Below are 16,668 nucleotides of genomic sequence, written 5' to 3'. Positions count from 1 at the left end.
TCTACTCGAATAAGTGTTGAACGTACTTCAATTTTAGTCATCGAAAAATATTTTCAAATTCAACTTACTTCACAGAAGTTTGATACATTGATTGACTTAGTTTATTTTACTTCGCTTTTCTTCCACTTTTAGCTAACCGCGAGTGGGTCTCCCCGATGGCGCAGTGGTAGCGTCGTCGCCTTGTAATCAAGGGGTTCCGGGTTCGATACCCGGTGGAGACACATATTGGTTCGGATCCCACTTTAAACTGTAGGTCCAGTCCCGATTAGCCTTACTGTGCACAAAGTGGGCTTAAAACACCAACTCAATCAATCAATCAATCAAAGCTAACCGCGAAGATGAGGATGATATGATAAAATTTATGAAGGAACAATTAAGAGTTGATAAATTTCACCTTTCTCCTCCTAAAACGGACATTTATAACTATGATAGATACATCTATTACTATAAGAATGACATTTCAATGCTCCATCGACTAAAGAAAAATGTACATTTTTCTACTTACCTTTTCCAGGAGATCTTGCAATAAAAAAAGAATAAAAACATTAGCCACGAAAACATGTTAGTGTAAAGCAGTGTGTACAGTTTGTGGTTTAGATTGTACATGGTAAACGAGAGACATCTATTGGACTAAGAGTAAACTATAAACTAAATGAATACTAACCTATAATATGCATTTATTTACATTACTAGTTGACATGTAGAATCCTATCAAACATACAGTTTTTACAAGTTAACTGGTCGTAATAGTAAATTCATGACAATGCACTCAACTTAATTTCACTCAGAAGCTTTTATTCCTGTTAGTTTCAAGTATGGGTCACGAAGTACAGGGTGTCCGAAAAGTAACTGTGCAGAGGAAATGTTGAAGTGAAATTTGAAGTTGTACTTACGGCAGTGCAGTTTTCTCTACAGGAGATGCTGGAAATGTCCTCCTACGACCTGAAGACATGTCTGCTCACGACGCTTCATATTGTTAAACACTTTATGGAGGGTTGCTGGAGTTATCTGTTCTTTTATTTTTATTTTCTCACTGCACTGCAGAGTTACTTTTCGGACACCCTGTATTATTGTAAATGTAAACATGAGAAAACAACGCCGGATTCCTAATTTGTTTTTACTGTTTGGCTCTCTTGATGTTACAGCTGGAATTTATTGATTCATTGATTGATATTGTTTATTTTACTTCCCTTCTCCGTTTCTTTTGGGTAATCGCGAAGATGATGATGAGTGATGATGTGATTAAATTGATGAAGGTACACTCACAAAGAACACCCATGCTCAGGTCGAGACTCAAACCCAGGACCAATGACGTCGTAGCGCGCTGTGCTAACCACTGCGCCACGAAGGCCGAAAGCTGAGATTGATTTTGAGTGTCAAAAGGTTATTTTAATTTTACTAAGAACTTCCTATATCAGAACCAATATAAAGCCAAAAGACACTACAGAGCATAATTAAATTTGACAAAAATAAAAGTGTCACAAATTATTGTATTTTTAAAGTTCGTCACATCAAAAAATAAAGATGAACGTTACATCTTTTTTGGAAACTTTGAAGTCAAGAATATTCTTTTCAGGACATTTTTTTTTATTTGTTGAGCAGCTTGTTCAAGATGTGAAAGGTTTTGCTGTGCTGCAAAGTGTTTCAAAAAAGTTTCACAAAAACATACATTGTAAAGTACTCCTTATTTGTTAGGATGCAAAATGGTGCCCTATATTCACCCGCAATTCAGATTGTTAAATATAATGTAATATGCAATTGCTTATGATGATGGTCTTATTTCACGAGGGGAAAGAGATCGTACGTGGCTTTTCTCGCACTTTTGGCTAATCGCAGGAGTGGAGATTATTGGTAAAACGATGAAATGGATGAAAAATTACAACCCAGAAAAGGATTTTCCTGGCTGTGGTTTCAGCCGCCAGATCCACGTCAGTTTCCAAAAATGAAGCCCACTGTGGATTACATGAAAGAGAGGGTGACATTTGAGGGTCTTCAAAAAGCATCACCCATTTTCCCCCTAATGTACAGAGGCCGTAAAAAGTATCCTAACACCCCTAATGTACAGGAGGCGTCAAAAGTATCCTAACACCCCTTATGTACAGGAGGCGTCAAAAGTATCCTAACACCCGTAATGTACAGGAGGCGTCAAAAGTATCCTAACAGCCGTAATGTACAGGAGGCATCAACATTATCCTAACACCCGTAATGTACAGGAGGCATCAAAATTATCCTAACACCCCTAATGTACAGGAGGCGTCAAAAGTATTCTAACACCCCGTATAGGAATTACGCTGGGTACATATGGCAAAGATAAGAAGAGGTTAGACCCACGGGGAACCTTATTTATATGTGTCACGCGAACGCACGCCACATTGTTGCATACTCTATTGAATTCCACTTAAAACCTATTAAGCCAGCTTCAGTGGTCACTACAGTGCGCTGCGACATCAGAGGTCCTGGGTTCGAATCCCGGCTTAATCAATTTCACCATATCATCACTCAATCTCATCTTGGACGTCTCAATAGCGTAGTGGAAACTTTGTCGCCTTGTGATCAAGGTTTGGTTTGATTTGGTGTTTTAAGTCCACTTTATGCACAGTAAGGCTAATTGGGACTGGACCTACAGTTTAAAGTGGGATTCGAACCACTATGTGCCTCAACCGGGTATCGAACCCGGGACCCCTTGATTACCAGGCAATGACGCTACCACTGCGCCATCGGGGAGGCCCTTTGTGATCAAGGTGTCCCGGTTTCGAGGCACATTACATAGTGGTTCGGATATACTTTATAACTGTAGACCCAGTCCCGATTTGCCTATCTGTGCATAAAGTGAACTAAAAAAAACTCATCATCTTCATCTTCGCAGAAATGGCGGAAAAGCGAAGTAAAAGAAACCAAATCAATAACAGAATCAATCAAAAATTTTAAATTGGGTATTGAGGCATCTCAAATTAGGGTAGAATTTAACGAGAGATGCAGCGTTAAAGTTTTTCATTTTTTTAACAACACTAAACCCAAAACGTGTCAATTGACACATGTTTGTTGACTCCAAGAACACGTTCGTCCCGTCTATTTCGCTGAACTTTCTGACTATCTTTGCACTCACACGTCTAGATGGTTTTCACAGTGCAACACGGACTAGTCTTATTCGCTGATTTAGTGTCACGTAGTGTATTTGGTGTCTGCACTGTTTGTACTACATTATTGAGCGGTGTAATGTGTGGTGTATGGTATAGGCGCCGACTTAGGGAGCAAAGCACTCTCTGCCGCCCCCCAAAATTCCTCAAGACATAAGACATTGTTTTGGCAATCTTGCCCCCCCCCCCCAATAATTGTGTGAATTTGGCGCCTCTGGTGCATGGTTACGTGGTACGTCCTAACTAATCAAATGAACATTTAAAGCAGGAGATAGGCATTCTTTTGAACTTGAAAACCGCAATCCGAAAACTTGGTTGAACGTCATTTCCTTGCAGCAGTCTGATATCGGGATACACCTGCACTACACTTAGTGTTAAAAAGTGCAGCGAACTAGACGAGGCTATTAGCGTGCATAAACTGCAACTAACTAACTAACTCCCTAGCCTTCTTAAACCCGAAGGTTCATGGCTGCAGCAACACAGGCCTTCCATCTTACCCTATCTTGAGCAAGTTCTATATACTCTTTTCCATCCCTACCGATTTCCCTTAGGTCCATCTCAACGTTGTCCCTCCATCTTCGTCTTGGCCTTCCTACAGGTCTCTTACCATCAGGTTTCCCAACAAGAATCCTGTAAACTCCTCTTTCCTCTCCCATTCGTGCCACATGGCCTGCCCACCTAAGTCTTCTTGATTTCATTATTCTAATAATATCTGGACATGAATACAGATTATGTAGTTCTAAATTATGTAACCTTCTCCACTCACCTGTCTCCCCATCCCTTTTTGGTCCAAATATTTTCCTAAGGATCTTATTTTCAAATATTCTCAATTTATGTTCCTCTTTCAATGTAAGGGACCAAGTTTCACATCCATATAATACTACAGGCAAAATTACTGTTTTGTATATTTTAACTTTTAGTTTCTTAGATATTAAACGAGAAGACAAAAGTTTATGGAGAGAAGTAACATGCATTTCCTGAATTAAGCCTACTTTTTATTTCCTCTTTAATATAATTTTCATTTGTTAATATTACTCCTAAGTATTTGAATTTGGAAACTGTTTCAAACGAGTTGTTATCAATAATTAGATTTTGATTATTACCTACCACTTGGTTTCGGCCTGTAAGCATATATTTAGTTTTCTCTTTGTTAACTTCCAAACCTATCTCTTTAGCAGTTTTGAAAAATATTTTAGCATTATTCTTAATTGTATTCACATCATCCCCCAGTAAGTCTACATCATCTGCATATGATAACAACTGACTCACACCATTTAATTTTAGTCCTTCTTTAGTTTCTTTTACCTTCCTAACAGCATATTCTAAGGCAAAATTAAAGAACAATGGAGATAATGCATCTCCTTGTTTTAACCCATCATGAATTGTAAATTTGTCAGACATATTAATACCCACACGAATTTTACTTTCTGTTTCACTGGTGCATATTTTTATCATACTAACAAGCTTCTTAGGTATTTCAAACTCTACTAATATATTATATAATTTATCTCTTTTGACCGAATCATATGCTTTCTTGAAATCAATGAATAGCTGATGGACATTTTGATTATATTCCCACTTTTTTTCAAGTGTCTGTCTGATGTGAAAAATTTGATCTGTAGTTGATCTGTTGCGTTTAAATCCACATTGATAATCACCTATAATTTCATTAGCATATGGGGTTAGTCTTGTTAAAAGAATGTTAGACAATATTTTGTATGTTGTTGAGAGTAGAGAAATTCCACGGTAATTATTGCAGTTCATTTTATCACCTTTTTTAAACACAGGAACAATTATGGATTCTTTCCACTGTTGAGGGATTTCTTCTTTATTCCATATTAAACAAATTAATTTATGAATTTGACATATTAATGAATTTCCACCATATTTAATTAACTAAGCTGGTATTAAATCAATGCCAGGTGCTTTGTTATTCTTTAGCCTTTTAATAGCATCTTTAACTTCAGTCAAGTTAGGTTCTGGAACTAAAGGTTCTGCTGTGTGTACTTCATTTACTTCTGATTTATCTCCTACATGGACATTTAAAAGGTCATTAAAGTAGTTCTTCCATCTATTTAGAATGTCGCTTGGGTCAGCAAGAAAATCACCGTCTGCAAATGATACATATTTTGGTGTCAAAATACAACCCGAAATGCATAAAGGACACTTTTATCAGCTGGTGTTCCGTGTGATGCACTAAAAATGTATCATTTGAGAAGATCAGACAAAATTACACATTTGGCTATGTCAATTGATGCATTTGAATTTGAATGGCCTGCATGTTCTACGGATCTAACTCCATTGGACTTTGAAGGCAATGATATATGCTGTGAAAATCTTTGGTACTGATCATCCGAGAAGGCGTAGGTTCTCCGGGCCTGCTACGTTGCGAAACGTTCACCATGAATAAGACAGAAGATTACGAGTATGTATAAAATAACATGAACAACATATTAGGCAGATTTTATAATTGGAAGATATGTTCATAACTTTTTACTTTTCCCATTTAAAGTTTACGAGTTGAATTCAGTATAACTGCCAACAATATAGCGTTGACACACACAGATATTGTTTCCCTGGGCCTAACCTGTTTCAATCAAGGCCAATTGTAAGCAGCATAACTCCTTTACATTTTATAGGGGGTGTTAAGAGGCACTTGAATCACTTTGTATTACGCAGTGAAAAGGAAAATAAAGTTAAAGAAACGAAGACAACAGTCCGTGTAAACTTATTCTATATGTATGTGGTAGTCCGAAATTGGAACGCCTGTGGGGTCTGACTTAAGAAAAAGGTATTTTTATCGTGGTATCGTCTTTCTTTTCCTCGGTTCCTATACATCAGTACTGAGAAGCTAACTCTTTTCACTTCAGGAGTGAAGCTCTGAAAAAAACTGGAATACAAATTGCATCATTCACACGACAAGCGAAAAGTGCAGTTGCATTATTTAAACTTGCCTTTATTATTTAAGGGAGCATAAAGTTTCGGAAAGTTTTTATTAGAATACACTGCAGTCAGCGGTTAACAGCAGTTTTACTCCATCTTTAGGCAAGAAATGGAGATCTTTGCAGTTTTAATTTTAAGTTTGAAAAAGTAGTGGACAAAGAAAGTACATTTTTAGGTTCTACTTTAGTACTGCTATTTCGATGGCATATTGAGGGAGCATTAACCCCCCCCCCCACCCCTCGGGACACTCTTGTGTTTGTGTGTGCAAGCACATACTCACACGCAGTGCCGAATCTAAAAGCAAGCTGCAGTGCGGGGGGGGGGGGAGCCTTAAGGAGGCCCTCAGCCATTGACATAGTAGAGGATTCGTATGTGCGTATGTAAAAAATAAACGTAATTACTCAGGGGTACAGAAACGAATACAATAAATACAGCTAAAGGTAAAGATAAAGTTCCCTGTGCATATAGCACCGTACCATAAATGCACATTTAGGGTATGTGGGAGTAGGGCCCCACATATTTTCGATGTCGGCCATCTTGAAGGTGATGTGATCTGCACCACGCTCCGGCCCGGGTACCATTTGATTTGAGGCTGGGTGGGTCCTAGAGCAGCATTATGTGGGGACAAAGTCGGGAATATTTCGACCTCAGATCACCCCCTCCGAGTTTCCCGCGTGGCAGTCAGACTAGAATCAAATCAGCCTAGAATTTCACGAGAAATGCAGTGGTGAAGGTTTCTTCAACCTTTCTTTAATCAAGAAAAAGTTATGACTGCATGATTGTAACAATTGTATCATTCTCCAGGTGTGAGAAAACAGTGTCATATATATATATATATATATATATATATCACATCATCCCCTTCGCATTTAACAATTTTGAATTAAATATGGCTGCCACCAATATGGCGGACATCTGCTTCGAACACACCAATGTGGTTCCCCCTAAGTCTAACAAATATAAAGAAATTTGTCTTGCATACATATAAAGCACAATTACAATTAAAACAATTTATTCTCAACCCTAGCTTACCCGTGCCTTACGACAAAGGTACTTAAAGGCCCACACTTTTTTTCAAATTAAAATTCAAGAAACCATTTTCTTATTGAATCACTGCTTCCTTTGTTGATTATACACATGAAGTTATTTATTAATTATAATAATTATAAAATATATAAAATATCTTCATTAATAAGGAATAATAACAGATTATTGCACGAGTGTTACACATATCACCATTCACTAAAACTAAAAAAAAAAATCATTAGTGCTTTTTGGTTATAGAGGTGTAGTTGTTCATTCATTACAATAACTAACAAAATTACCATCAATACCAACCAATTGTGCACTCTCACTGGAACGAGTGTCTCGAAAAACACAAATTCAAAGATGGCGCCTGATAGGTTCACCTAGTGCATTTTGTCTTACATTTACATTACAGTTAGATTTTTACGAACAAAAGTAATACAGAAATATTGGGAACATTCTACGGAACAATGTAATTTATTTTCATTTTCTTATAAAAAAATTTAGGTAACATCCAGACCAAAACGTTTGGCATGAATACATTTAGTGTGTCGCAGATTGAAATGAGGCTACAGCCAGATAATTTTAATAAATCTCTTAGTTGGGAAGAGCAGCGGTGGTTCAGTTGGTAAGGTGCGGGGTGACCTGGATTCGATTCTCTCGCGTGGAAGATTTTCGGAACATGCCCTTGCATAAAGCAGCTCTGGGGTTCACCCAATCTCTAATGAAATGAGCACCTGGGGCCAGAGCTTGATGCTTGATTGATTGATTGATTTAGTTTATTTTACTTCGCGTTTTGTGCCACTTGGCTAATTTGCGAAGATGAGGATGAGTGATGAAAGGATGAAATTGATGAATGGACATTCACAAACAACAAGGCCGACCAGGATTCGAACCCGGGACCCTTGGCGTCGCAGCGCGATGTGCTAACCGCTCGGCCACAGGGTCGGGCAGAGCTTGATGCTGATCACATCACTTCCATAACGGTAAAGATCGTGACTCTGTAGATGCTTCTATCTCAAAGCCTCCCTTACCTTAATCACATGCTACAATGTACAGGGGTAGGCTTTTATCTTGACGATACACCGAAAATAAGTCATACAAACGTGTGACCGTATAGAGCATTGGTACTAACCGTTGCATTGAGAAGAAAGCCTACAATGTGTGGTTGCTTGTTTGTTTGAACAATTGTTTTAAGTCCACTATATGCGCAGAAAGGCTAATCGGGACTGGGCCTACAGTTTAAAGTTGGATCCGAACCACTACGTGCCTCCACCGGGTATCAAACCGGAACCCCTTTATTACAAGGCGACGACGTTACCACTACGCCATCGGGGAGGTAATGTGTGGTTGCTCTGTGCAACAAACTTATCTACAAGCTACTACGCGGAAGAGCCACGTACTTACGAGTACATCAGGAAATTGTCAAGGATTCTAATCATTGGACTCAGTCAACTTGCTCATGAGGTAAGGTGTAAGGAATGATCTTCTCTGAAGGCATTTAAATGCCAACATCATTTACACCCTGTGCTGCGTTCTTACAGACTAACGAAATTCTGGCGTCTGGATCCAATTCTGCGAGACTTGTGTCATGGAAGAAAAGCAACATAAAATAAGCTAAATTATTCATGTATGGATAAATGGAAAGCTTGCGTTGCTTTAGAAATGTTACAGAGATAGCAAAATCATATCTAATACTTAATTAGAAAAGAAAATTATAAGAACTCACAATTGGTGATAGTCCCACCAAGCGGGTCCCCTTTATAGTCGAACTCGATATCCAGGTACTTTCCCTGTAAGAAAAATTTAAAAAAAAGTTTACAATCAAAGGTAAGCTCTTTTCTTAAACTAAATTAAAAACTAACTTTTACATTTTTTGCAATATCAACATTAAATGCACTCCATGTATAAATCATTGTGTGTATTTCACAATCGATTAAGTAGTGAGTATGAAGTCGGAAAGAAATTAAGGGGTGGTATGTTATGTGAAAAGAATGATCACATATTTTTTTTATATTGTATGTAAAATAAACATATATGTAAAACATATATATTTATGTAATAATGTTACAAGCAAGTGCCTAATGGCACGTCCTGAACAAGCTTTCGGATTAATTTAATTATTTCTTGTGCAGAACTGTGTGTTCCCATACAGCTTCTTTATGCTTGAATGAAGAGGTTAGGTTGGTTAGTTTAGTATTTAAACACTTTCCGTCATTTCATGTAAGTATATATAACATTTTCCATATGAAGAGAATGCTTCAGAGTTACATGCTTTTCACAAATTAGTACTTACTACACCTCTAAAATTCACAAATTAGTTTCTCTGAACATCAAACCTACTTTCACGTTCATCTCCGGTATTCTGAACACGTTCCTTATCATCCAGTGCAACTTGTGAAAATCATTACACAATCAGAACCCTAATCAAAACGTGTATCATGTTGAAATTGAATAAAAAGGCATTATACCACCATTTAACCTTGTTTCCATGATATGAAAAACTCAATATATGCTGACAAAGGCAGAAATTTATTTAATTTTAAAACATAAACTAAACGTAACGTTTCAACGTTCTAGCAAGGTCTTCTTCAGACTCTGTACCAAGTACAAATTGAATAATAATAATAATAATGATTTGTACTTGGTACAGGGTCTGAAGAAGACCTTGCTAGAAGCAAGGTTGAAACGTTACATTTAGTTTATGTTTTAAAATAAAAAAAAATCTGCCTTGGTCAGCATATTGAGTTTTTCATAAAAAGGCATGTATGTGTGTGTGTTTGCACGTTGGTTAGCAGCACAAACCTTAATGTATGTAAAAATAAAATCACCAAACATTCGATTCAAAACTCAGGATAAAAATAAATCTATGAGCACCATAGTGAGCGACCGGAATATACATTTGTTTAAAAGGTTTTGCAGTGATTTTGCTTACGCAATAGCCTCCTAAAAATTGATACTTCGATAGATGCAGTTTCTAGTGATATTCAATAATACACCATTTAATAAGTTAAAAATTAGGTGAGAAACATTACAATTATAAAAAAAATACTTAGCAATGACATTCTTACATGTGCAAAATATATTTTCAGCTCCATCTACTGAGTAAACTTTTTGGTGTTGCTATGTTACCGGTAAATAAGAATGTGATCTAAATAACGAGGTCTTCTCCGTTAATTCCAAGAACGAAGTGACTTTTCTGAAAGGTTTACTCTGAGTGTTATTTGCCATGAATATATTGGTTATAGATCCACAACTTACAGTAGCAGCTACGTTGCGTATTGATATGGTTGTATCATATGCACTATATTCCTACGCGTAAGATTCCTGCACAGCTACCATTATTTATTTATTTACTTATTTACATTAATTAACAGGCTGACGCCCAGTTAGAGAGTTCATGTTACATAATGATTCAGAGATACAGGTTTTCATACATGCTTCAGTGAGCGTTATTTGATAGTGTTCTCATTACAGAGTTTTAAATTGCATATACGACATACAGAATAAATGTATATTTTTTGTTACGTTTTTCTGAGGCATTGTAGGGAACATTCATTCTCCAGATAGGGGATTTCTTGACAATATATGTTTGCGCTCTATTCACAAAAAATGTCTGACGATTAGGTCGCGTCTTGTTGTTAGGAACACGTAATTTAAATTGTTAGATCCAAAGAGGAGAGTGAAGTTTCTCATTATATATTTTCCAGAGCAGCGGCAGGTCGCGGACTGTCCTTCGATCGTGAAGCCTGTGCATTCGGAGCTCCTCTATTAGGTTACTGTACGAATCAAATCTGGGATAAGTACCTTCAAGTTTATACTTCATATAACGTAACATTTTTGATTGTACTCGCTCTATTTATTAGTCTGCACTATACTGTCAGTGTTCCATACAACAGACCCGAATTCAAGTTTTGAGCGTACTAATGAGTAATATAATACATTAAGTGTTTGGGTGTCTCGAAAGTCTCTGCCAATTCTAATAATGAACCCGATAAGTTTGTAAGCGTCGCTTATTACTTTGTTAATATGGCGAGTGAAACAACCAATAGGATTTCTCAGAAGATACATTATGTGTTTACACTGTCTTAGTTTTTACAGCTAACAGAGAATAAATAGTTTGTTGCTAGATGAATTTTTCTTGACTTTAAGGTGTTTTCACCATTAAGGACTAACCGATCAAGGAAAATATCAAGGCTTAATACGACAAAGAAATCGCTAAAGATTGGGATTGTGAAAGTTACAGTGAAATGATGACATAAGTAGAAGAGAGGAATAAATGAAGGAAAAGCAACAAAATAAGAATCAATAATATAAAATATAATCTAATGTATAGCAACTCCACGATCCGCATATAAAAGAGGAAGAGAAGAAGGAAACTAGGAAAGATAAGGGAAATTAATGAGGAGGTGATTTTTCGGATTAAGAAAAGAGCTTGAACAAATCAACCTCACGTTTCAACACTTTACATATGGACAGCCAGACTCCTGCAAAGAATAGGTCTGTAAGAGTTGAGCAAGAAGTTAAAACTAGGACATTGTGATAGGTTGTGGGTGTGAATGTGATAGGAGGTTGAAAAGTTTTTGTGGTACTGTGTTGAATTTGGAACAGTGGACTAAGTAGGCACAATGATTGAGGGTAGATATCAATGGAGCGAATAATTCGTGTAGGAGAGACCAATATAGAAACAGGAACGTCACTCAAGTACATCAGCTCTCTGCATATTAGCAGCGATTGCAATAGATGCCATTCAAGTATACCAAGCGTCCTTTCATGTATCCCTTCTATACAGTGGCGGCGCCAGGATTAATCATCTGGGGGTGCGGAATAAAATTTAGGGGGTGCGATCTTGAAAATAAAGAAAGCATAAAATATGCATGTATGCAGAGGCGCAACCACGATTTTTTGTCTGGGAAGGGGCAAGTACCAAGATAAACGTGCCAATAATAATAATGACATTATTATTATTATTATTATTATTAGTAGTAGTAGTAGTAGTAGTATCGAAGCGTCATTATCCTCGTAAATCACGCAAAAAGGGGAGAAGTCGGTGCTAAAGGATTTGTGTTGGACAAACGATTTGAAATTTTTTTTCTCACGTTCAATTTCACATTAGCTAACAATTATAAACAAGCACACAAATAGTATTTTTGAAAGACAGAAAATGCATGACGAATATAAATCTTTTTGTATATATGGCATGTATAACTTTCATGTACAACATATGTTTTACATGGAACATGGAGCGACGTAACAAATAGGAGCATGCATATGCAACATATTAACACTAGATTGTGTACGTATTCAAAATTTCTTTAACACACACACACACATTAGTATATATATTATTTAAATGCATTACATAACCAATAAATCCGCTTCGTAACAAACCAACAGCAAAAATGAAATAAATGTCTCAAATGTGCGCGCTTCTTTTCATCCAAAACAATTGTTCTTGCATTTAAGACCAAACTGCTTAGCAGTAACATTCTGAAGTGCAGACTTGGTCTCACATCTCTGTCTGGTAATTTACAATGCATTACAGAAAAGAATGATGATATTGGTTCGCTTCGCTCGCAAGAAAACTTGTAGATCCATATTATTGCAAACTGAAAACAATATTAATTTATTAGAGACGGCTCTGAACTTTTATGAAATGACGAAAAAAGTTTACTAAATGTATTTATTTGCATAAAATTTGAAATCGAAGATGGTAATTGCCTCTCTGTGCCCCCCCTCCCCCCTTGAGGTGTCCTCGGCCGTCTGGAAGAAAAAATAAATACATGAATAGTTTAACAATAATTCCATCTTGAGTATCATTTTGTCATGCTACTCTTAATTTCTTCTAGCCTTGCTTGTTTTTACTTCAATTTTTGACCCCCTGCCCCCATAGAATTGATTTCGGACCAAGTTTGATCTTTGTTAAAATCTCCTTCTGTCTCACCATTCCCATCAACGAACTGTAACATTTCTTCGCTCCCCGGCAAAGTCTGAAATGGTACTTTACTAAACATGTTATGTGGAATATACAGAACGTACAAACAGGTAAACTAGCCGTCACGATACAACCCGCATTAAATAGTTTCCCGAGCAAGGCATGATGAAATGATGCTATCTTGAAAGCATCTGACATTTTTGTTCCACTGCGATTTGGACAAAAGAGGAACAGGAAGTAGGCGGACAATAAAACATTTTAACAACAATGCCAAAAAAAAAGAGCTAACTGAGCTGTAGTCAAATATCAAAAAACAGAAACAGGCCGCTTAAAACAAAAGGAGAAACAATTCTTAACAACAATACTGACGAAAGAAAAGACAACGGGCTCTGATCTTTATAGATTGCCGACAGTAAAGGAAAATACGAGGGCGGGCTGAAAAGTAATGCCTCCTATTTTTTTGTGACGATGTAAAGACATTTTGGATTTTGAGCAACCATGCATTGTACTCTTCAGACATTCCCTCTTTTACATTCCAAGTTTCAAACTTCTATCACCAGGGGTTGCTGAACTAGAGCGAGGAATATGGCAGCTGTAATGTCAGTATTGTATGATGTTGGGCTGTGCATGCTCACAATGAAAACCCCTGCCGAGGAACTCTCAACGTGTGTGACAAAGAACTTTCTGAAAGTTGAGAGTTCCTCGGCAGGGGTTTTCATTGTGAGCATGAACAGCCCAACATCATACAATACTGACCTTACACATTCATTGCCATAAAAAGCCTTCATTCTCTGATGAATGTCAATTGGGGACACATTTTCTGCAGTTAGAAACTCTGTCACCACACGCAGTTTCAGGAGAACCGACATGCTATGGTTACATGCTGCCATTTTCCTCGCTCTAGTTCAGCAACCCCTGTTGATAGAAGTTTGAAACTTGGAATGTAAAAGAGGGAATGTCTGAAGAGTACAATGCATGGTTGCTCAAAATCCAAAATGTCTTTGCATCGTCACAAAATAATAGGAGGCATTACTTTTCAGCCCGCCCTCGATATGCGGCTTCTCTTTCAATGCTTGGATGCTTGGCTGTTGTATACATTAACAGTGGTCTCACTACAATACCCAACATTCGGGAGCTCAATGTAACTACGACATATGACACTGCAAGAATTGATATTTTAACATATATTTTGAATAGGGGGTGCTGAAGGGGGTGCGGAAGAAATTTAGGGGGTGCGCAAGCACCCCTTTGCGCCTCCCTGGCGCCGTCTCTGCTTCTAGATAACTATAAATTTCCTTCTCACAAAAGTAGCCGTGCTTACTAAACGCACGGCCATGAAAATAGGCGGCTGGGCAGAATTGAGCTGGTGCCACATATGGAAAAAGCAAAGCGAGAGTGGGACAAAAGTGGCTGCTTCCCGCGCACTGTGTGGCATCGTTAACCGAGCTGCATTACCTTGTTCGAGCGGTCAAGACAGAACTCTCTCCGGGACACTTTTGGGTCATTCCTGAGCAAATACTGTCAGTTTGTATCGCATGGATTACAAAGACCAACTCTACAACGAGATCTTTCATTCTCATAAACCTCCGAACACACAGGACTGTGCTCCGACGTGGCAACAGCGCGAACTTCTGCCACCCGCCTAATTTCATGACCGTGCGTTTAGTGTGATAACTTAGTAATCGACTTAAAACAAGTTAGTGTGATAAGAATTATCAGAAACGTGACATATTGAGGACATCAGATTAATGGGGGGGAACAGAAAAGCCACAAGATAGAATAAAAAGTGAAAGAATGATACAGGCTACGACTGGAATGGAGAAGAAGAGGTTACTCGTATTAAATGGAAGTGGAAAGGAAGAAATAAGAGAAACATGGTGAACAAGACTGAAAATGGTGAAAGAGATGAAGTGTAGTGGAGAATGACGGAAAAATAGAGGAGCATGTAATCCCGTTGCGGGGATGATGATATCAAATTACAATAATACAAGGTATGTTCAATATGTATAACCAGAAGTTTGCAATAGCTTAAGTCACAGATGATTCATTGACGTTATTTTTCAATGCAGTCCCCTTATCTATTGCCAACGCGCCAAGAGCCGATGCTCTTGGAAGAAGAAGAAAAATTGATTGCCGTTACAACCAGCAATGTATCACATACAGAAGCTCTTTGTCAGTTGTGCAGTATTTTCCAAATAGCCAAAAATCGCTAAGTCCGGAGAGTACGAAGGGTGTGGGATAACTTCTATTCGAAAGACAACCATGGTCAGCCGGATTATCGTCATCAGCATGCAGGAAATGAATCACTGATATCATATCCAGTTTTGTGCACACCGCGAGTGGTGCTACGGGGCTTCCACCGTTAACACAGGGATGTGGCTTACTGTGGCATGAGCCTTTCTATCATTATTACAGGAATGCGGATGTTAATCGCCAAACGTTTACGGTGGCGTCGCCAGGCTAGTTGTGTCCCAAAGATTCAGATGATATTAAACTTGCAATTTAATATAACACAGCACGCGTTCAGCATAAAATTCCCCATGTATTTAAATGGGAGAACAATTGCTCATCAAAGCGTGAGAGCACAACTATAGTGCTGCCACCTACAATAGCTATCGTTGGCCAACCCCATTTCACTTCGTGCGCTACGTGTGCCTTCCGTCGTTTGGTTATGTATTGGACTTGCCTTGTACCTTTAAATTCGTGTGGTTTGACCTTTCCTAAGAATTGAGTTCGACACGACTGCTTCACTTGTTACCTGTAAATGTCCGAGGCGACAGAACAACGGCAACAAACTTTCCTTCGTATCGGTAATTTCTTGCGTTCAGAAGGCAGCAGAAACAAACGACACAGTCCGCAAAACACATTACAAGAAGCATAAAACAGACAGCGGTAGGGGTGCAAAGATAGCAGTATCGCACAGGAATGACATATTGATTTTACCACCTAGATCGAAAACCGACGTCCATTTCGGAGATGGGGCACAGTTTTTTTTTGGCCAGAAGGTGCGAAAATATTACCCAGCCACCAGCAGATACCCCTATCAAGCTTGGGTTTATGGAACCATAAACAGGGAGGGGGGAGGAGAAGCAGTGGTGGCAAGACCATCAACTTAAAAACACGGAGTGTGAATCAAAAAAGGAGAAGTTTAGTGTGCTTTTGATGGCCCGGCTGAATTATTTTAGGAAAGTCTTTACAAGCAGGTGGTGGCTGTTTATTATGGCTGAACGAGGAACAAAAGAGGCCTGTTGCGTGTTATTTTCTGGGGAAGCTCGCAAAAGAATATAGTGGCAACAGGTATTTTCAGCTAGTCATGCCAGAGGTGGGAGAAAATATCTTCATGGCTCGAGAACCCGTGGGAAAGAGGAATGTTAGAGATATGATATTTGGCTGTTATCATGCCAATATTGATTGCCTTACCGTCCATGAATGGTGTTTCTATCCATATCTCTTTCGGAATGCAAAATTCACGTGTGTGTCTCAAGTTTGTTTTTCGGTTAAAGGCTGTTGTTCATGCAGGTAACGAACCGTAAAGGTAAAGTTATCCCTGTATGCGTGCAAACATGCCATGGGGCATATGGAGTGATGTGAAGGTATTGAGTTCCTCATACAGGGTGTTTCTGTGAC

The 16,668-nt window shown here is 38.2% G+C and overlaps 1 protein-coding gene and 1 non-coding gene across 2 annotated transcripts in view; both read right to left on the bottom strand.

Annotated features, from left to right (window-relative positions):
- Positions 1 to 16,668, bottom strand: part of LOC145977963 (unconventional myosin-Ia-like) — a 989,559-nt gene that overhangs the window by 250,993 nt on the left and 721,898 nt on the right. The window contains exons 6-7 of the mRNA XM_083110307.1: positions 8,836 to 8,899; positions 506 to 519 (exon numbers count right to left, since the gene is read on the bottom strand). Of these exons, the coding sequence (XP_082966433.1) occupies positions 506 to 519; positions 8,836 to 8,899 (78 nt within the window). The remainder of the gene's footprint in view (positions 1 to 505; positions 520 to 8,835; positions 8,900 to 16,668) is intronic.
- On the bottom strand, positions 2,653 to 2,727 carry TRNAT-GGU (transfer RNA threonine (anticodon GGU)). Its single transcript has one exon. It is a non-coding gene; the product is annotated as a tRNA-Thr (tRNA).

The sequence above is a fragment of the Lepisma saccharinum genome, chromosome 24, assembly GCF_977018435.1.
Source record: "Lepisma saccharinum chromosome 24, izLepSacc3.1, whole genome shotgun sequence".
Lineage (NCBI taxonomy): Eukaryota > Metazoa > Arthropoda > Insecta > Zygentoma > Lepismatidae > Lepisma > Lepisma saccharinum.
The sequence above is the reverse complement of the archived record's forward strand: the minus strand, read 5'-3'. Positions and strand labels throughout refer to the sequence as shown.